The sequence below is a fragment of the Mytilus trossulus genome, chromosome 10, assembly GCF_036588685.1.
Source record: "Mytilus trossulus isolate FHL-02 chromosome 10, PNRI_Mtr1.1.1.hap1, whole genome shotgun sequence".
NCBI classification, from domain to species: domain Eukaryota; kingdom Metazoa; phylum Mollusca; class Bivalvia; order Mytilida; family Mytilidae; genus Mytilus; species Mytilus trossulus.
Window position 1 is genome coordinate 44,420,522 of NC_086382.1, and position 22,924 is coordinate 44,443,445.

General features: G+C 31.3%; 2 protein-coding genes across 2 annotated transcripts; both read left to right on the top strand.

Annotated features, from left to right (window-relative positions):
* Positions 1 to 1,400: 1,400 nt before the first annotated feature.
* LOC134687424 (T-complex protein 1 subunit beta-like) lies at positions 1,401 to 13,892 on the top strand. The gene is made up of 16 exons (XM_063547714.1): positions 1,401 to 1,581; positions 2,361 to 2,438; positions 3,092 to 3,157; positions 4,097 to 4,199; positions 4,596 to 4,672; positions 5,292 to 5,404; positions 6,025 to 6,151; positions 6,492 to 6,567; positions 7,250 to 7,350; positions 8,617 to 8,744; positions 9,576 to 9,679; positions 10,614 to 10,721; positions 11,499 to 11,639; positions 12,436 to 12,539; positions 13,168 to 13,267; positions 13,626 to 13,892. The coding sequence occupies exons 2-16, from the start codon at positions 2,361 to 2,363 to the stop codon at positions 13,796 to 13,798; spliced, it is 1,599 nt and encodes a 532-aa protein (XP_063403784.1). The 5' UTR covers positions 1,401 to 1,581; the 3' UTR covers positions 13,799 to 13,892.
* A 4,168-nt stretch (positions 13,893 to 18,060) lies between these two features.
* LOC134687425 (postacrosomal sheath WW domain-binding protein-like) lies at positions 18,061 to 22,561 on the top strand. Its single transcript, XM_063547715.1, has 3 exons — positions 18,061 to 18,186; positions 18,505 to 18,735; positions 22,049 to 22,561. The coding sequence occupies exons 2-3, from the start codon at positions 18,509 to 18,511 to the stop codon at positions 22,158 to 22,160; spliced, it is 339 nt and encodes a 112-aa protein (XP_063403785.1). The 5' UTR covers positions 18,061 to 18,186; positions 18,505 to 18,508; the 3' UTR covers positions 22,161 to 22,561.
* Positions 22,562 to 22,924: the final 363 nt, after the last annotated feature.

Consider the following 22,924-nt stretch of genomic DNA (forward strand, 5'->3'; position numbering starts at 1 on the left):
TCAGTATAGTAAAGTTACTATATTAGTTATATAATGTTCTCTATCGTTTGAGTATTAACAATTAGGGATTTCAATTTTAAATCTTTGTATAAACCCGATGGTGCATAACTTAATGTCAAATGAACTGGTCATTTTACTTTTATTGGGGGAGAGGAGATGGAATAAAATACAGGAATTTATTTCCTTTTTTTTAGGTCGCCAAGACTTCACTTACAAATTACACAATCAATCACTCTTCAGAAAAAGACTCTACAAAATAGTTAAGCCTAAATTTTCAGTCAAACTTATAATGGGAACATGACATCATAAGCAATTACGAAATCTGTCTCTTGTATTTATTCGTAGAAAACATGAAATAGCTTCAATTAAAGTTAAAACTCATGCTTTTTAAGCACTTTTCCGACCAAAATTAGAATATTGCCCAACCATTTTGGATCCCCATCACAATCAGCTAATTTCACAAATTGAAAAAAATTCAACAAAGAGCAGCACGTTTCCATATATAGTCATCCCTTTTGTATAGTACTCTGCCGTCTCACACCATCTCAATTTATTTTTGCACATGTGTGTTGCGTTTACCCTTTGTTGAATGAGTTAGTACATTAGCAATTAGCATCACATGATAATACTTTTCTGTGGATAACATGTTGAAACTGATTTGAATACGTGTGGCTTAACATTTTTTTTCGTGCCAAATGATATATGTTTTTGATTGAAGGAAGGACGCATCGAGTGTGACCATGCATGCAGATATGAGTTCACCTCTGTACATCTTCGCTAGCCAAGGGTTACGAGGGAGTGGATCGTAACCCTTGGCTAGCGAAGATGACCTCTGTACGACATAAAGAAAACTTGAATAATTCATATAAATTCATATAAGAATATGTAATTGAATTGTAAATCAAGAACAACTAAAGAAGAGACATATGTATTATATGTCTCTGCCTAAAAGAATTGCCGGAAAATAATTGCAATTTATATTAATAAATGTTTGAACTCAGAAAACTACCAGTATAGAACTGAGTATGTTTTATTCAACCCATTGAGAACTCGATTGAGAGTATATTTGTCTGTTAATATTAAATATAAATTGTTTCTTCTTTTTTTTACTACTGATATAATAGTTCTGATCTGGCTGTGGTTTTACATCTTATATTAATTTTTATATATGATTATCAACATTATTGTGTCAATATTAACTAAATCATTGTAATAAATTACTTTCCTCTTTCTGTGCCCTTTAATTTGAATAAAAATATTTAATCTCTTCTTTTCTTATCTTTGAAGATACGTTAAAAAACACATTTAACTCCTATATTCCATCTTAGACCATTAAGGACCATTAAAATATTTCGACTCGAATATCACTATTTGCCGGAACATTCCTATATTTGTTTCCGACTTTCTGTTTTCTCTGTTAGATTTTTAGAACTGGTGCCCTGTTTTCCTTGCGGTTTGGTGTACCTTTACTAGTTAATAAAGTATCAGTACATACGCGTCTGAACGGGAACATTCTAGAGAAAAGAAACACTACAGACACAAATTTTAGACCAGAAAGGGTTTAGTAATACTGCAAAAAAGGTAAATGACATATTAGTGCTTACAAAAATATCCGTAAATCATAATTTTAGTCTCCTAATATTAACGAAACGATATCGATATTTCTTTCACATGGTATTTTGGTAACCATGTGGTTTACACCCCCCTTTTTATGTCATGGGTAGTTACTACTGTAGATACTATACGGTGTAGATTGAGTTAAGCATGCTCATATAAAAAATAGAGTCCTGCTAGATTAATAAATCCAAATTATACAAAACAATATGTCAATAAACTTAAGGTACTAATTTAGAAATTGATATTTTTCACAACTCATCCTTGTATTTATATATATTTTTATATATATTTTTATTGTGATATTTAGAATGCATTGTGAAGTCACAATGACTATTGAAAAGGCTAAGTACAAATGCATGTGTCTACAAAAACATATGATCTAATAATAGACAATTAAAACATACAGATAAAACCTGAATTATGCTGAAGAAAAAAATCCCTACATTATCATTGACATTGTGATGTGTGTATGTTCTTAGACCATGTAGACATTAATTGATGTGTAAAGGTAAAATCCACCTAGAAAATTTCAATTCAGCTGTATTGACCACTTGATGTCAGAGAAAATGGGAATCATGCTCTTCTGAAGTCCAAATAATTAGGACGATTGTCGTCTTGAAAGGCTATTTACTTTTAATTTATGATTAAATCAGGGCGCTATTGCATAAATTGTTGATATATTATACATGCACATGTGTATGTTACTGAATTTATTTTATTATGAAAGAAAACCTTTATTGCAGATGTCGTCATTAGCATTGAACCCTATACAGATTTTCAGCCAAGGTGCTGAAGAAGAGAAGGCAGAAACTGCTAGATTAGTAAGTTCATACCATTTGAGTAATTTCCATAAAAGGATTACTTGTAGACAATATTAAATCATTACGGTACTCTTCCTGCTAATAATTTTATGGTTGCGTTTTCCTGTGCCAGAAAATACTACAGATGGATGTAAAATTGTTTGTGACATACCCAAAATTTACATCTATCAATAAACATTGTATGAGCTCACATCCAAATAATATGTCATTCAACTCCAATAGAAATACTAGATTGATTTCAAAGATTCAGCAGATTCAATGCACCTGTTTTTCCATCTTCAGTTTATTTTTCATATTGAAACTGACCTGTTAAATCTTAATTCATTTTATTTTCTGATGGCATGTTCTTGAACACTACAGGATTTTGATATTGAAATTGTCATTGGGTTAAAACTATAAACTTAAAAAAAAAAAGATATTATTATAGAAGATTACCATATCATATGGTCATTCATTTGTTTATGCTTTTGTATCAAATTTTATGTGAAGTTTAGTGCAAACACAAATCGTCTACTTTCTTTGTAGCTATACAGTAATTCCACTACTTATACCACTTTGAAACTTAGGCCCTTTGTAAATAATGACTTGTATACCTCAGTTATGTGTAAGATTTATTTACTTGCATGTATTTAATGAAGATCTATTATTTGTAGTCATCATTTGTTGGAGCCATCGCTATTGGTGATCTTGTCAAGAGTACATTAGGTCCAAAAGGAATGGTAAGTGATTAATGACTATGAATATGTATATGTCTTTTTAAATATTGCAAAGATATAAAGCAACACCATTAAAATCAAAGAACTCTGATTGAGAGTTGATGCAGTGTGTGATATTGAAAAGTCGTAGTTTAAAACACTTTTTTTTATTTTGGTTCTCAATGCTCTTCAACTTCGTTCTTTATTTGGCCTTTTTAACTTTTTTTGGATTCGAACGTCACTGATAAGTCTTTTGTAGACGAAACGCGCGTCTGGCGTATATACTAAATTTAGTCCTGGTATCTATGATGAGTTTATTTACATATTTATTTGAACATGATGGTTTTATTTATGTTAAAAAGATGTTTATATTTTTATTTAATACTTATTTTAAATATATGATATGGGTGTAGAGATGCCTAGTTGAACATTCATAAGTTACTTAAATGACACATTTTAAAAATCATAAGAAAACTAATGAACTAATACTCATTTATCGGATATTTAGTAATTTACTAATTTTGACTAAAATTTCATTAATGCATAAGTGGATAACTTATTTGTGTGAAAATCTATTGTAGTTAAAAATGACTACATACATGATAAATTTAGGCTGACTTCTAAAATGATAAATCCATGTCATTAATTTATCAAAAGTTACTGTTCTTTTTATATCCCTGTCTTAATGTTGTGGGGTACTTAGTGATGCACATGTCCATCCATACATGTGTCTATACTTCTGCTTGTCAGACTTTCTGTCCATCTGAAATCCATCAGGTATTGAGGAGTTTTATATATGTATCAGGATTTAAACGCTATGCATGTAATTTCTCATTAATTGCAACGAAGTTTAAATTACTGAAAAAAACCTTGGATAAAAGCTCTGAAATTGATAAAAAAAAATATGTCTGAATCAGTCTGTCCTAACATATACAATAAGTTTTATATGTGAAACTATTACAGGACAAGATTCTGCAAAGTGGTGAGGGTATCCAAGTAACAAATGATGGTGCAACCATACTGAAATCCATAGGTGTAGATCTTCCTGCAGCCAAAGTATTGGTTGGTAAGTACACACATATCAATGTCTATAAGTGAAGACCTTCCTTTTCACTTTCAATATATAAGTTAACAGTCATACTAAAATCATTTAGTGCAAATATTTCTGATGCCAAATATTTGGTCGATAAATAACAGTTTAATAAAATTGAGAATGGAAATGGGGAATGTTTCAAAGAGACAACAAACCGACCGTAGAAAAAAAACTACAGCAAAAGGTCATCAACAGGTTTTCAAATTAGCGAGAAATTCCAGCACCCGGAGGCGTCTTCAGTATACATATACATTTGGATACATGTATTTTGTGGATTCATTTGTTTGCAATAAATAAAATTTGAGAGTGGTTGCTATAGGGAGAACCATACCTTACACCAAGCTGATTGATTTTTGTTTCACTTTGTAGATATATCCAAAGTACAGGATGATGAGGTGGGAGATGGTACTACCTCTGTTGTTGTGTTTGCTTGTGAACTTTTAAAAGTAAGTATTAACATATCTGAAATGTTCAATCAAAGGGTTCATACAACTTTCAAATAAAAATAAAAAAGATTATTTCATGATGCTTTAAAAGTATAATCAACAAGTGACACATAAAACAATTAAAATTTCATATAATAGTACTAGAGCCCAGTTGACAGCTTACACAAGTGTCCTTATGATAGTCAAAGTTATGTCCTGTCTGTCCATCTGTCTCATATGTCACTTAAGATATGTGTTTGCTTTTTGTTGCATTTTCTTGCCTTGCCAAACAAAAGTATGCCAATCCAGGAGTATTGAAATGCTGAAAACGTATGAACTTTTGGTACAAATAGATATAAGAAGATGTGGTATAAGTGCCAATGAGACAACTCTCCATCCAAGTCACAATTTATAACATTAAACTATTATAGGTCAAAGTACAGTCTTCAACACAGAGCCCTGGCTCACACCGAACAGCAAGTTATAAAAGACCACAAATATGACTAATGTTAAACCATTCAGCGTGGATCTTATTATTAAGATCTAAAGATTACCTGAACAATCAACATCTTTTAAATATTTTATATGCTGGACACACCATTTATCTTTTGCTTAATGGTCACCATTTGATAATTAATAGGAAGCTGAACAACTGATTTCCCAGAAGATCCACCCACAGACCATTATTGCTGGTTGGAGGTTAGCTACAGATGAAGCTAGAAAGGCCCTTACAGAATTTGCAAGGGATCATGGGTAATTATTTTTTTTTTATTATTTATCTTTTCAATTTTTTTCAAATTTTAATTAAACAGTGTTCCATGAATTTAAGAACAAATTTCTCATTCAAAGGAACTTCTTTTTGCTACTAAATACAAGGAAGTTTTTTTTCTTTTAAAAGGAATGGAAGAAATTGATTATTAGAAAAATTGTTTAAAATATAATTACATACACTACATAAATGTTGTAATAAATATGTCATCTTCTTTAGGGGTCATCCTGATCCATAATTGTCAACCATTTTCCAAAGTGTACTAAACATACACTTTTTCAGAGCCCACACCCTCCCTCTAAAAGTGTACATCAACCATTTTCTGATTTCAAGACAAGAATCAATCATTCTTAATAAAAAGACGATCCTGTCTATTATAATTGCGTTTAATATCAAAATTTGCAATGGAAATAAACTGAAATATATCAGACTTGTTTTATTTTTAAATTTTTTTAAAAGCGTACGGTAAAAATGTTGATTTTTAACCCCCCTCCCCCCAAGTGTACGTTTTGTACACTTTGGAAAATGATTGACAATTATGGATGACCCCTTACACAGCCATGACTTTAATGTATGATTAATGTCTACCATGTTTTCTTTCCAGAAAAGACGAAAAGAAATTCAAGAAAGATTTAATGAACATAGCTAGGACCACACTTAGTTCTAAAATATTGACACAATACAAGGACCACTTTTCAAATCTTTGTGTTGATGCTGTCCTCAGATTAAAGGTAAAAAAAACTTCTCATGATAAAAATATAAAGTGAACAAGTGAAAAGTTCTATGAATATTTTGCTATCTCTAAATTGCCTACAACTTTCCAGAAGCCTCTTTAAAATTTAAATAGATTACAATTGTGGTCAAACATCTATTTATTACTGCAAAATGAAGTTTCCATAAAGTTTCAATGTTGTACTTTCTGATCAAATGTTACTCTTTTCTTAAAGCATAGTCTTTATCATTTCATTTCTTTCTATGGTTTAGGAAATACTTTGGATTTTAAAGATTTAACACTATTTAGTTATAGACTGAAAATGTAACAATTTACTAAAAAAAATTGTTGTTTTCTAGGGAAGTGGAAATTTAGATGCTATACAGTTGATAAAAATACTTGGAGGTGGTTTACAAGACTCATACTTAGATGAAGGTAATTCTTATCCCTCTTTTATTAAAAAGTGGTGCTATTTCAGCAAAATTATAAATTATGTAGTTGATAAAATGGTTGTGTTTTTTTCAAAAGTCTGTATTATTAGTATCCTCCTTTAAAAAAAAAAACCAAACTCTCTGCCTTAATTCCTATGAATTTAAAGTTATCTAGGGAATAGCTGCCTATGCGACAGTAATCCATCAACAAAATAATTTGACTTATTGAATATCTCTGGTAACTCCACCTCTTTTAAAACAAAAAATGGGGTCAAGAGCTGAAACAATTTATTACAATACTTGAGAAAAAAGGTCTTTTTTTCTTTGTATATTTTCTATGAGACTGATAACCAATAACAGAAATTACCAACAGTCCTTCATCTCCAGATTAAATCTCAAACATGATGATGTAAATACTTTCACTTATGTAATGCAATTATTTTTAATATTCATCCAAACACATGGAATAATTTATCAGGATGTAATTCAAGGGTCTTTTTTCTTAAATTCTCCTGAATGGTTTATAATACAAATATTTTACAAATATAACATGAGGTAAAATGAAAATAACTTGTTTATCTTTCAAACCAATGTCAAGCAAACATAGAAAAGTCAAGTTACATTTACTAAGTTGTGATGGATTAATCTCTTCTGAATATTGACCTTGGAGTGTTAAATTGTTTCAGGATTTTTGTTAGAAAAGAAAATAGGTGTTGGACAACCTAAAAGATTAGAAAACTGTAAAATATTAGTAGCTAACACACCCATGGATAGTGATAAAATAAAGGTAAGAAATACAATTGATCTGTTTATTATTAGTGGTCACTTTTGTTTATGTTTTTATGCCCCTGCAATAGTTGAGGGGGCATTAGGTTTTACCCTTTTCCGTTTGTCTGTCTGTACATTCCAAAATTGGTTTCTGTCTCAGCAAGCTAAGTTACACCTACAACCAATAATTTTGTTTGTTTAACACTGTATCAGATGAAAAGACATTTTTTTTTTTACATATTTCCTGCTCAATCAAATTCAATCAACTGGTCATCAAAATTATTGTCCTTATTATGTTATGAGAAGCATGAAAACTCATGTGCATGATACTACGCTTTGGATGGTATGAAACATGGAGGTTTGAAACAAATAGTAATTTTGTATGTTTTTTGCTTGCAAAGTATTAAAATCAGTATTTTTATAAGTTATACTGTCTGGAATAAAAATGTAAAAAGTAAAAACACAAAAATACTGAACTCCGAGGAAAATTCAAAAAGGAAAATAAAAAATCAAAGTCCAAACACATCAAACAAATGGATAACAACTGTCATATTCCTGACTTAGTACAGGCATTTTCTATAGTAGAAAATGGTTGATTGAACCTGGTTTTATAGCTAGCTAAACCTCTCACTTGTATGACAGTCACATCAAATTCCATTACATTGTCAACGATGCATGAACAAAACAAACATACTCAAAGAGTAAAAATGTCAAAAATAGGGGTACAGCAGTCAATATTGTGCTATCATCTTAATATCACTATAAAAATAACAAATGTAACGAAGAAGCACAAAAAGGCATACATCAAATTTAACATACTCATACTCATAACTTTCATATGAACTGGATACACAAATCAGTTAGAATTGTCTCCCCTGAGTTGAGCTCTGGAACTTGGATGAATTATATCTTATACAAGCCTGGTTAACCATCAAATTTCAATAAGTGCATCATAGGTTTCCTGGAAACCAAGATTTGAAGAATCAACAACAGTTAACTGCGTAGTCTGATTTAATGAAAATATGTCAGAAGGGAGATAACTCAAATTTAATTATTGATACTTATTTGCTGTTTTCCTGTTTGAATTTGATAGCTGTTAATTGTAAATTTCTAATTTAAGCAGAATTTTATGGTAACATAGCCAATTGTTAGCCTTTGAAATGCAGAAATAACATTCAAAGGTGTAAAATAAAATAATCAGTTTATCTATTTACTATTACACTATATTTGCATACTGGTCTGAAGAAATTGTATCTGAATAAGAAGAATATTCTTATTTCCTCAGATATTTGGATCTAAAGTAAAGGTAGATGCTGTTTCTAAAGTAGCAGAGTTGGAATTAGCAGAAAAAGAAAAGATGAAGGACAAAGTGAATAAGATCTGTAAAGTAGGATGTAATGTATTCATTAACAGGTAAATAAAATCTGTAAATTAGGGTGTAATGTATTCATTAACAGGTAAATAAGATCTGTAAAGTAGGATGTAATGTATTCATTAACAGGTAAATAGGATCTGTAAAGTAGGATGTAATGTATTCATTAACAGGTAAATAGGATCTGTAAAGTAGGATGTAATGTATTTATTAACAGGTAAATAGGATCTGTAAAGTAGGATGTAATGTATTCATTAACAGGTAAATAAGATCTGTAAAGTAGGATGTAATGTATTCATTAACAGGTAAATAAGATCTGTAAAGTAAGATGTAATGTATTCATTAACAGGTAAATAAGATCTGTAAAGTAGGATGTAATGTATTCAAGCCAATTTAAATGAAGCGCTTCATACAAGTTATATATATAGACATTAATAAAATCAATGTTTTTACAACACTAAATTAGAAAAGGAAGGAATTATTTAGAATATTACAGCAGATGTAAAGTTAGTTACTTTGCCTAAAATATGTAATAGTTTCTTATCAAACCCTATTGTGCCTATGATTGTTGATGCATAGATGTGCAAGTAATTTACATCAGGAAAGCTTGCATTGAAATCTCTAGGTGAATTTCTAACAGTTTTCTCACTTATGAACGGCAATGAAAAATTATGAAATGTTTTGAAACCTCAAGCACATTTTAAACAAAATCTTTTTTAAAAAGAACATACATTGAGGAAAGCAAACAAAAATCAGCAAAAAGTTATCCATCAAATATTAATGAATGAAAAGTATAAAAGACATGACATATATAAATATAGATACATGTACATGGTTCTAAGCATTATGGGTAATATGATTTTGTTTTGTAGACAATTGATATACAACTATCCAGAACAGCTGTTTTCAGACAATGGAGTTATGTCTATAGAGCATGCTGATTTTGAAGGAGTTGAAAGATTAGCTTTAGTTACAGGTAATGAAACCTTATTAACACAGTCCTTGAAATTAGGACTGAACCAACAGAACAGGTCATGAAAATATAGTTTGGTCCTGTGGATTTTGTTGATTTTATAATACATTCTTAAGAAAAATTTGAAGAATCGTCACTTCGGTCATGTAAATGCCCAATCCCAATTGGTTTTGACTATTAAAATGGATAAAACAAGATGAAAATCAACATCTCAAACTGTTACTGTATTTAACCATTGATCAAGAAATATGTTCAATTGTAAACTTTGAAATCTTATTTGAAACACAGAAATGATTTTAATACTGAAATTTTTACAATACTTGGTTATATGAACTTTGTTGGGGTTTTTTTGGTCATTATAATTCATATGATCCTAACTTATTTTGAAGATTTATGAACACTGACAAAAATAATGTGTGTTGCAAGGGGTCAACCAAATACAGTTATTGTGTATATAAATTTTCAACAGTTATTTAATAGAGAATATCATAAGGCGTTTTCAATATCGCATCCGTATTAACCCAAGACACCAATATAATCCCAAGAGTTCTGCTCGAGGGATTATATTGGTTGAGGGTTGATAGGATGTGTGATATTGAAAAGGCCATATCATATACACTTTATTATATACATACACCTCAAGTAGATGTTTTTTTATGTGACATGACGTCATACAGATGAGGGGGTTTGAAATGACGTCATACAGATTATAGGTTTGACATGACGTCATACAGATTAGGGTTTTGATAAAGCCTTTGCAACAGTGACTGCTATCGATGATGTGACGTCATACATATGAAAGGTGTGATAAAGCTTTTGCAACTGTGCTGATATCGATATCACTGGTGGCTGATACAGCACGCTTGCCATTGATTGTATTACACATCCAATTTATCTGTATTTACTACTAAGTATATAATAAAAATATTTATTTTAGGTGGAGAAATCTGTTCAACGTTTGATGCACCAGATTTAATCAAATTGGGTCACTGTGATTTGATTGAAGAAATTATGATTGGTGAAGATAAGCTTATCAAATTCTCAGGTATATTATACCCTATGTAATTGACCACAAAAATATTGATACTTGGAAAATTTGTGTATCTACATGTACATTAAACCGTGGAGCTTGTTACTTCCATCAAGACACCTTACAATGTAAGAGTCCTTAGTCCAAGTGGATGTAATTAATAAAAGAAAGAAAAAAAAAATTTTTTGAGCCAATACTGTGGATTGATTATTATTCCTTGGATACCAATTTTAGTGAGTTTTATGGGTCCATGTTAACCACTAATTCAAATACTGTAAATTCAGAAATTATTGCGATGTTTTTATTATTCTGAAAAATGTGACAGGGTTATCACAATAATTAAAACTTGCATTTTGAAAATTTTATATAAATCAAACATGTTTTTATACTTAAATGTCAAAATGGCAATAACAAATGCACCCATAATTTCTGAATTTACAATATGGTAAAGGCTTGTATGCAGAGATTGGAAAAACCACAAAATCCCCACAGTAAAACAAAAATTAATGTATCAAGTGCCCATATGGGAGTTAATTCACTGCATATTCCTGAATTGGTACAGGCACTTTGTAAATTAACATTACATGCCATCAGCTAATACAATGCATTTTAATAAAAATGTAAACAATAGGTTCAAGCACTGTGTCAAGTAGATGGGGCTATGTTGATTTTATTGTGTGGAGTATTAAACAGGAAGTCACTGTGTCAAGAACACATGGTATGTTGTGTTTATTGTACTGTGTGGAATGATAAACCATTCAGATATTTTTATAATATAATAAATATTATCAGGTGTTAAACTTGGAGAAGCCTGTACCATTATATTACGAGGAGCAACCAAACAAATCTTAGATGAAGCTGACAGATCTATTCACGATGCCCTGTGTGTTCTTACTCAGACAGTCAAGGAAACCAAGACCGTTTTTGGTGGAGGTAATATTTTAGTCCAATCTTTTTCATATTATCATAACTGCAAGCTGTTGATGTAATTTAAAAATGTTTGTGGTTAAATAGAAAAGAAAATTGGTAGATATATATAATACAAGCATCTTGAATAGCTTTTTGTGATAAATCCTTTTCAAGTTGACTTATTTAATTTCATTTGTTGTGTAAGGTGAGGGTACCCTAATTACACCTATTTTGACAGTTTTCCACTGAGGTTTTTTTTTAAGAAACAGACAAATGTTTCCATTCTGTTAATATTTTGTAGCTGTATCTTTTTATGACCCATTTATTGTCATTATGTTTTTCATTCCATTTGATGTTCTATATGGTATGATCTTTCTAATTTTAATGCCAAATTAGAGTTTTTACCCCCAATTTCATGGTCCACTGAAAATAGAAACAATAGTGTGAGGAGCGCATCAGTGTACTACATATTTATTCTTGTTTTAATACTAAACATTTCATCAAATTATATATTTAATCCATTCTGAATCACAGGAAAATGAGTTTGAACTGATTTTCAAGAGTTTTAAGATTCCGTTATGAATACTTAGAATTGCATACATGTTTTACTATTAAAAATCAAAGAACAGATGTTTTTTTATAGTTACCAATGTGTGTAGTTTAAGATAGATATATATCTATGTTGTAGATGCGCTTAATGACAAATAATGATTTGTTTTTCTCTAAGAAAGCTAAATTTTAGATAAAATTGGTTAAAATTTGGTAAATGTTGCAAGTATTGTGATACTAGTTGTCAATGCTGCACTTAAATTCATTATAGGAAGTTCAGAAATGTTGATGGCTGATGCTGTATCCAGATTGGCAGCAAGAACACCTGGAAAAGAAGCTGTTGCAATGGAAGCATATGCTAAAGCCCTAAGACAGGTATATAGTTAGAATTACTGTATTAGACTAATCTTCAGCAAATTTCATTAATAATGAACAATGTACAAAAGAAGATGTGATATGATTGCCAATGGACAACACAAGAGACCAAATGTCACAGAAATTAGCAACTAAAGGCTATTGTATGGCCTTCAACAAGGTGCAAAGCCAATTCATCATAGTCACATTAAAGGCTCAGAAATAACAAATGTAAAACAATGCCTAAGAAGCTAATACATTTTGTGTTAGACCTTCAGTAATAGAGGTCATGATATTTTCCAGTTTGTTAGAGCTAACCAAAACTAACATTTGAAGTTTGAATACTTACTGACCTAGACGCAAGTTGTCATTAGGTATTTGGTGTTAATTTCATAAAGATGGTTTGGTTTTAATGATTTATGACTTAAAAAAAGTCAGAGCATTAAGAATCTACTGTCAAAAAGATTTTTTAGGGTTGTTTATTATTTCAATAGTTTACCCATAAATTATCTTATTTTTGTATGGTTGATGTTGTGAAAAGATGCATTATAAATGTCTTCACCTTTTAATTAAGATTATATAAGTGTTTACACTTTTATAAGTAAGAGTTATTCATACTGATAATTAGTTACATCATTTCTATTTATAGCTTCCTTCCATCATAATTGACAATGGAGGTTATGATACAGCCCAGTTAATCTCAGAACTTAGAGCTTGTCATACACAGAAGAAACACACCATGGGCATTAGTAAGTTTAAAGTGTTATATCATTTTTGTCTTCAAGGACATAAACAAATTGTCTGATTATTAATACTGTAAATTTATAAACTGTGATATACTGTGTTAGAATATATTGAATATACACTTGTAAGCAAATTTGTCCACCATTATTTAAAATCACACAAGTTCCTATAAAATTTGACATCACGTTTGGAAATTTCAAAAATTATTGTTGCTAAACATCAGGAGGTTATTTGGGGAGGAGATCTAAGGTCATTCCAAGACAAAAATTCAACTAAATACCAAAAGTGTAAAGAAAACATCTTGCATTAGTGAACAATATTCCAATTAAAATGACTAAATCTGACCTATTTATATTATAACAGATATGGATGAAGGGAAAGTAGATGACATGGAAATCAATGGCATTACAGAATCTTTCCAAGTAAAACGACAGGTCATCATGAGTGGTTCAGAGGCTGCAGAGATGATCCTTCGTGTGGATGATATTGTCAAAGCAGCACCTCGACCCAGACAAAGGGATGATAGGCACTGTTAACAAATCAGACTTTATATTCATTGTGTGACATTTTTTCTACTTACATAAATTATTCAGCTGTTGATGAACAAAAATAATAAAAAAATAACATCATTGTATTGTTGATTGGCGTTAATATTGATTCACTTATCATCTTATAGGGTCTTTGCATTGGAACTAAACAAATTTATTCAAAAACCAGTTGTTGGCATGACACGGGTTATATTCTTCTCATATATGTTATGATGGTATGATGCTAAAACCCTAAAAGGAAGGATTGTGCCTGATATTCATATGATGAAATCATAATCTTTCAATCAGTTTAATTAAAATCTGGAGCTGTCATGTCAGTTAAGTGCTAGTAGTCTGTTGTTATTTATGTATTATTGTCATTTTGTTTATTTTCTTTGGTTTCATCTTCTGACACCAGACTCGAACTTCTCTTGAACTGAATTTTAAATGTGCGTAATGTTATACGTTTACTTTTCTACATTGGCTATAGGGGAAGGATGAGATCTCATAAACATGTTTAACCCCACCGTATTTTTGCGCCTGTCCCAAGTCAGGAGCCTCTGGCCTTTGTTAGTCTTGTATTATTTTGATTTTAGTTTCATGTGTACAATTTGGAAATTAGTATGACGTTCATTATCACTGAACTAGTATATATTTTTTTAGGGGCCAGCTGAAGGACGCCTCGAGGTGCGGGAATTTCTCGCTTCATTGGTGACCTGCTGTTGTTTTTTTTGTGGACGGGTTGTTGTCTCTTTGACACATTCCCCATTTTCATTCTCAATTTTATTGATTATATTGTATGTTCCTTATAAAATTCAAAACAGCAAATTGCAATCACATTTTAAAAATGTCAATTGAAGATTATTATTTCTCTTAAATACTGTAAGTTCATTTATTTTCTGGATTGAGAAAGAATTACATTTCCATTAATATTGGATTTCATGGTTTTGGCAAATTCTATGTAGAAGCCTATTCATAATTTGTAGTTCATTTAACATTGAAATTCATTATTTACCCCTACATTTTGCCTTGACCTTAATTTAACATGTCTAAGGACAGGTTAAGTTGTCAAGATTAGATCTATTTCTTGGTAATTATATGTTATAGATCAATTAAAAACTTATATATATCAGGATTCAAATTTTGTACACCAGATAAGTTTCTTCTGCGAAAGACTCATCAGAAAAGCTTGAAAAAAGATATAACTGCAGAATGGAATATGAAGTTGAAGGCAATTGAGGACCCTAGAATTACAAGTATGGTCGTCTATTCCTGGGAAAGAAAATCTTTGGTACTTTGAAAATTTCAAAGTTTGTAAACAGATAATTTATGATTATGATCATATCAATGATAATTCATGTCAACACAGTAGTACTGACTACTAAACTGGTGATTCCCTCATAGTTGTAAATAAACATCTCATAATTGCCTCTGTAAAAAAAAAACTCATCATAGATACCAGGACTAAATTTAGTATATACGCCAGATGCGTTTTGTCTACAAAAGACTCATCAGTGACGCTCGAATTCAAAAAGTTTAAAAGGCCAAATAATTTACGAAGTTGAAGAGCATTGAGAACCAAAATTCCTAAAAGTGTTGCCAAATAAAGCTAAGGTAATCTATGCCTGAGGTAGAAAAGCATAGATTATAAAACATTATAAGATAAGACATTACCACTAAGCTAAATAAAATATGAAGTTAAGGAGGATTGAGGACAAAAATTCCTAAACGTTTTGCCAAACTTTTTGTCTAATGTTTGGTCCGTTTCTGCATTTCTGTGTGTGTTACATTTTAGCGTTGTGTCGTTGTTCTCCTCTTATATTTAATGCGTTTCCCTCGGGTTTTTGTTTTTTGTCCATGGATTTATGCAATTTGAACAGCGGTATACCTCTGTTGCCTTTAATTGCCAAATACAGCTAAGGTAATCTATTCCTGAGGTAGAAAACCCTTAGTATTTCAAAATTTTTAAAGTTTTGTAAACAGTTAAATTTATAGATATGACTACATCAATGATAACTCATGTCAAAACAGAAGTGCTTACTACTGGGCTGGTGATACCCTTGGGGAATGAAAACTCCAGCAGCAATGTCATCGACCTAGTGGTTGTAAATAAAGTCATCATAGATTCCAGGATTTAATTTTGTAATCACTTCAGACACGCGTTCGTCTGCTAAAGACTCATCAGTAACGCTCTAATCCAAAAAAGTTGAAAAGGCTAAATAAAATATGAAGTTAAGGAGCATTGAGGACCAAAATTCCTAAACGTTTTGCCAAATACAGCTAAGGTTATCTATTCCTGAGGTAGAAAAACCTTAGTATTCTTAAATTTATAAAGTTTTGTAAACAGTTAAATTTATAGATATGACTACATCAGTGATAATTCATGTCAGAACAGAAGCGCTTACTACTGGGCTGGTGATACCCTCGAGGAATTAAAACTCCATCAGCAGTGTCATCGACCTAAGTGGTTGTAAATAAACTCATCATAGATACCAGGATTAAATTTTGTAATCACGCCAGACGCGCATTACATCTACAAAAGACTCATCAGTTACGCTCACGTCCAAAAAAAGTTTAAAAGGCCAAATAAAGTACGAAGTTGAAGAGCATTGAGGACATACAATAGTCATCAAGCTGTAAATTATCTAGTGGGAGGAAATCATTTCTTTGGTGACTTAAGGAGCTCTCATATGAATAAATGAGCTAGAAGATCACAGTTGGTTAACATAGAAATTCAAAGTCACCGTAAAAAAACATCCTCCAAAACAAACAAATACGTTGTCAATGATGATGTTAGTTCTAGTGAATCATGTTTAAGAATCATCATTAAACAAGATAATATTAACTATGTTGAATATTATTATTTTTTTAAACAAGGCTATAGACTGATTCTTGTGATATATATTTAGACTCTTTAATTCTGTAGCAAGGTTATAGAGAAGTGAAATGTGCTTATTCTATTGCATGAGAAACGATACTTTTATTTTAGGTCAAAGGCATGATAGACTGTTTTAATGATTTATTTACCAATATTAGCATTTTGTCACCACTCTGGATTTAAGATGGTGTTTCGCTTTTAGTATTAATTATAGACATATAATGAAACTATAGGCACGTAAATGACATACATAAAGTAAAACATAAATCCATTTAAAAACATCTACCACAGTTCAACGTCATGTATCTTGCCATCAAGTGATAAGAAACGTTCACATTACATGGTTCTCTTGAAATATAATGTGCTGAAGTAGTCTCAGTCCAACCAAAACTTGAATGACAATCATTACTATTAAACAACAAACATACTGAACTTCAGATTTGCTGTTTTCGTCTGTTATCTGTTTCGTGGTTGCCACCATTTTTTGCCTAGATTCGAATAATTGGAACCCCTATTAAATGACAGAACTAAAATATATCAAACTTCAAAGGACGGGTGATTTAAGACCCCACTTTTTGCATGATCTGCTGATGCAACATCAAGATTGTTCAGAACGAGTTTGGTGTAAAAGCTGAAGTAGTCTCAGTCCAACCAAAACTTGAATGACAATCATTACTATTAAACAACAAACATACTGAACTTCAGATTTGCTGTTTTCGTCTGTTATCTGTTTCGTGGTTGCCACCATTTTTTGCCTAGATTCGAATAATTGGAACCCCTATTAAATGACAGAACTAAAATATATCAAACTTCAAAGGACGGGTGATTTAAGACCCCACTTTTTGCATGATCTGCTGATGCAACATCAAGATTGTTCAGAACGAGTTTGGTGTAAAAACTGTCCTAATCAACATTAAGGGAAGTCTCATTTCCATATCTTTTATCAAATTTTTTTAAAAGGTATATAGTCATGTTTCAGTGATTCTATTGTTGATCAACCAAATTTTTTCCACAGAGTTAGGGACGTCCCCTCCATCCATACCCGCCCTGATCTGAACTGTAAAGTACAGACACATGTCTATCATATAATTGATATACATCTTCATATTAACATATGCGATTATCTGAACAAAATTGTATGATCTGAAACAATACAATAAAGTAGGAACTCAATTTTAATTAAAAATAGGTAATTCCACTTCTTTATAAACAATTCGGCAGAATGATAAAAAAAAATGTTAGTTAGCTATAATGCTGACAGTTAGTGTCCATTAATAATTTCATCGGATTTTTTTGTATAGTTGTTGTATATATGTAAATCAATATTATGTTTTATTAAAAACAAAGGTACAAGTATACAATAATTAATGTACACGTCATACAATAACGTTGATTTAATCGTTATCATGTGTCCATTCGTCTAAAAATAGGATTGTTGGAAAATAACATCACATGATTATTACAATATTATACTTTGTCATTTTAATTTAAGATTTCAAACAGAAAGTTAATATCAAAGGTGAGTGCTTGTTTTAAAATAATCAACACATTTAACACTATTAAAGCATGAAAACAGCAAACTTTTATTTTCGAAATGCTATTTCATAGACGAGCTTATTCAAATATTTTAAACATTTCCGACTAAAACATGTAAAAATACACTTAAATTTTATATTTCCGGATGTAAATGTACTATTGATATTAAGGAAAAGTCTAACAATAATGATATATATAAAGGGAAGCACATATGTGTATGACGTTATATTAAAACTTTAATTACATGATACTAAAACTTGTGTCGCAGGTAGACTAATTAAGATTTGTTTCCCCTCATTAGAAAGATGAGCCAAGGCTTTTACCAACAAGGTCCGACCTATGGTTCAGCCCCTCCATATGGACAACCAGCAGGAGCATATGGTCCACCGGCGGGTGGATACGGTCCTCCAGCAGGGGCTTATGGTCCTCCAGCAGGGGCTTATGGTCCACCAGCCGGGGCTTATGGCCCACCAGCAGGAGCTTATGGTCCACCAGCCGATGCTTATCAGCCACAAAACCAACAACCAACAGTGTGAGTAGATTTAAAAACTTTTTACAAGTAATTCAGCTGTCTCGTCGCAAGATTATTTCGCATAAAAATATAAGTATGCGCTAAATAGTTTCACCAAATTGGGCACCAATGAGTACTTCAAGATGCATGACAAGGAACCCAAAAGACTATGTCATGGTAAAATGTCACGAAGGAAACTACAATAGGAAAAGAAAGTAGGGCAATAAAAAAAAACCGAATCTCTCGCCTGGCAGAAATATGCATGTATTTCGTAAATATGCAATGATTTCGTTTTTGGATAGGAATCATAAATTTTTATATATATGCAGCTTTTTGAGTACGTTGCAAGAACTGGTTATTAATTTCGATTAAAACAAACAGACAGAGGAAAAGTACAGTAAATAAACTAGTCATAGATACCGGGACTTAATTTTCTATTTACGACAGACGTGCGTTTCGTCTACAAAAGACTCATCAGTGACGCTCGAATCCAAAAAAGTTAAAAAGGCCAAATAAAGTACAAAGTTGAAGAGCATTGAGGACCGAAAATTCCTAAAAATTTGCTAAATACAACTAAGGTAATCTATCCCTGAGGTAGAAAAGCCTTTGAATTTCAAAAGTTCAAAAGTTTGTATACAGTTAATTTATAAATATGACCATATCATTGATAATTCATGTCTGCACATACGTGCTGATTACTGGGCTCAGGGAATTTAAACTCTACCAGCAGTGGCATCGACACAGTGGATGTAAATAAACTCAACCATAAAACACATTAGTATTATCCGTCTTCTTCTTTATGGTTATAATCATGAACAAACTAATAACCAACCTTTTTTGTTTGTTTTTTTAAATACTTTGAAGGATTCCCACAACAGGAATAGATCATAGTCTTATGTAGACGAAACGCGCGTCTGGCGTATTAAATTATAATCCTAGTACCTTTAACAACTATTTACACCACTGCGTCGATGCCACTGCTGGTGAACGTTTCGTCTCCGAGGGTATCACTAGCCAGCCCTGTAGTCAGCACTTCGATGTTGACATGAATATCTGTTTTTTATAAATATCCTGTTACAAAACTTTATTTTTTTCGAAAAACTAAGGATTTTCTTATCCCGGGACTAGATTACCTTAGCACTATTTGCAAAACATTTTTGGAATTTTGGATCCTCAATGCTCTTCAACTTTGTATTTGTTTGGTTTTATAACTATTTTGATTTGAGCGTCACTGATGAGTCTTATGTAGACGAAACGCGCCTCTGACGTATTAAATTATAATCCTGGTACCTTTGATATCTAATTATACCTTAACTTTATTTGGCAAAATATTTCTGAATGTTGAATCCACAAGGCTCTTCAAATCGAACATTATTTGGCCCTTTTTACTTATTTGATTCAAGCGTCACGAATGTGTCCTACCACACTCGTCTGAAGTACACATTTAAAAGAAAACGACTTTATTTTCAGTACAAGGAAAATCGAGAAGAATAGTTCACACACTAGTAATGTTTAGGATACTTCAATGATATCCCATGCCATGCATGTTGAAATGTGTCCAATGGTTTCAAATCAAAATGAACAGATATCTACTATTATTTGTTGTTGAAAAGTTTGATTCACACCTTTGCTGTTACGGGTAGATTCAAATATCTTAGGAATTTAGCAATGAAATACCGGAAATTTTCAACTTGTAATTTCTCTGTACTTTTTGTTTGTTAGAAAGTCAGACTTCGCTTCACAATATTAACAAAACAATGGGTATGTGAAAAGGCTGTACTGCTGTGGTCTTGGACTGCATGTTAGTCGCACTCCTCAACATTGAGAATCACAACTATGATAAGGATGTTATTAATTTTGACTAAGATCCACTCTACTAAATTATAATCCTGGTACCTTTGATAACCACTAACACTCCATGTGAAGACTGTGAGTCAATTTTCTAAAAAATAAAAAAAAACAGACAAAAGACACAAAAAAAGAACAACAGTACCGTTTTCTGGAATATTTGCAGTTAAGAATTGAATGCTTCTTTTTGTAACTTTATTGGGGTGTAAAAGCGTTGACCGAAGTACATTTTGTATGAAAGCGCTTCATTCTAAAAATGTGCGCACGGTCAACACTTTTACAACCCTATGAAGTTACAAAAAGAAGCATTTAATACTTATAATTACATTTGTTTAAGCTAGGATCATGAAAACACGAGTTTTATATATTTTTTTTTATTTAATTCAACTGTGCACTTTATTGTGAGACCTAATGTTATCATGAATGATAAGTTTTATTGAGTAATGCAATTGCTTAATACATGTGATCATGTGCAATAAGCTAATCCGAATAACGTATTATACTGAAACATACATCTTAAGTAATTATTGAAGCATAAGGAACGGATATGCGAATATGTAACACTATTATTGTAGATTTTGAGATAATTTAATTCAATCAGTTAGTATATGCTTCTATCGCTGATATCGGTATATTTTTGAATATCAAATTAAAGATAAATAATTGATTTGCTTAATTTATTTGTTCCTACGAGGAAGAAAAATGAACACGGTCCGTTTTGTTTTATCGACTTTCGAGCATTTACGAGATTTGTATGAAAAATACAGTAATCAAGATTTGGACAGTCATTACCCTATATATGTTTTGATGCACCAGCATGAGAATACAGTCATGCTTAGGGTCGCTCATTGGGACACCGAAAAATATTGTTGAAGAGTTCCAATAAAAGAATACGACCACAAAAAAAGTAAAATATTTTTTTTTACCAAACTCTAAGTAAAATTAAAAACGGAAAATATCAAATTGCTAAAACAAAAGCTCAAACACATTAAACGAATAAAACTACGAAACAGCAAGCAGTACTTAAATTAATACCGAATAATGTATTTTGCTGTGGTTTTTTTTTTCAATCTTTAGTTTTATTTATGTGAACTTTGTATTTTCATCGCGGTTTTTCCCGATAAGTGTTCGTACATAAACACGTGCCATTTATACAGAGTTATTTATAATACCAATAAATGTTTAGAAATTAAACGAAATTTTTGTCAATATAGAAAGAGGATATTGGACGGTTTTATGTTTATAGATATAGGAAGATGTGGTGTGAGTGCCAATGAGACAACTCTCCATCCAAGTAACAATTTAAAAAGTAAACCATTTTAGGTTAAAGTACGGCCTTCAACACGGAGCCTTGGCTCACACCGAACAACAAGTTGTATGTATTTCTGAAAATATGGATTGATACATTTATAGATATTTTCTCAATACAATATATCACATATAAATTGACACATTTATAAATATTATTAATTTCAACATATTTCAGAGTTTATGTAGAAGATAGAACCCAAGCAGACAGAGACAGAGAATCTGCAGAGGACTGTTGTTTGTTAGCTGCATGCTGTGCATTGTTATGTTGCTGTTTTGCTAACAGTTGATCATTTATAATGAAACTTTAAACATTTTTTTTCTGTGAAATCGTGATAATTTTGTAACAACAGAGCCATTCCATTCATTACATTACAGTTGCATCTACCGACCAAGGAAAATTACGATAACATAACATTTAGGAGGGTGGGGGTGGGGTTTTCAGAGTACACCAAAATGAGATGCTAAAGTATGAAGAAAAGATGATTATGGGCAAAGAGTATATAAACAATAGAGACCCCCAGCCAGACCCTTATTTTCCAGCAAAATAACTGACTCTGATGGAACAGTATTACAAGTGCAATATTTATATTTATCTGCATAATAGTCTTGGTTTGTTTGTAATTGAATAGTGATTATAATTGTAACATGTGTAAAAGATGTACTGATTTTAATGTATAATGTTATATTATTCAAGCTATTGATTCTCAGTTATATACCTTTTTTGCTTGTTCCGTGGATTGAAAGCGTTTATTTATGTCAGTTATTTTGAGACTTTCTATTGTTTAATTTGCCTTGGAGTTCGTTTATTTTTTGATAAACTTTTTAATTCTTTAAATACCAATTTGAAAGCGAAATAGTGCAACACACCACGACGTGTGCTACAGCGGGATTTCGACTTTACTTGTTATAGTACACTCAAAAATCTATAGGTCAAATTTTGTCTCTGATGCACAGTTTTTCTCATTGGCAATAATTGTTTTTTATTAGTGAATAGTCGGAAAACTTGAATGTTTTGTAATCAATTTTTGAAGCTCAGATACTGTTTGTTCTT

Coding starts and splice junctions, on each gene's coding strand:
- LOC134687425 (XM_063547715.1), top strand. CDS start 18,509: ATGAGCCAAGGCTTTTACCAACAAGGTCCGACCTATGGTTCAGCCCCT. Junction 18,736..22,048: donor CAAAACCAACAACCAACAGT/GTGAGTAGATTT, acceptor AACATATTTCAG/AGTTTATGTAGAAGATAGAA.
- LOC134687424 (XM_063547714.1), top strand. CDS start 2,361: ATGTCGTCATTAGCATTGAACCCTATACAGATTTTCAGCCAAGGTGCT. Junction 2,439..3,091: donor AGGCAGAAACTGCTAGATTA/GTAAGTTCATAC, acceptor TATTATTTGTAG/TCATCATTTGTTGGAGCCAT. Junction 3,158..4,096: donor CATTAGGTCCAAAAGGAATG/GTAAGTGATTAA, acceptor AAACTATTACAG/GACAAGATTCTGCAAAGTGG.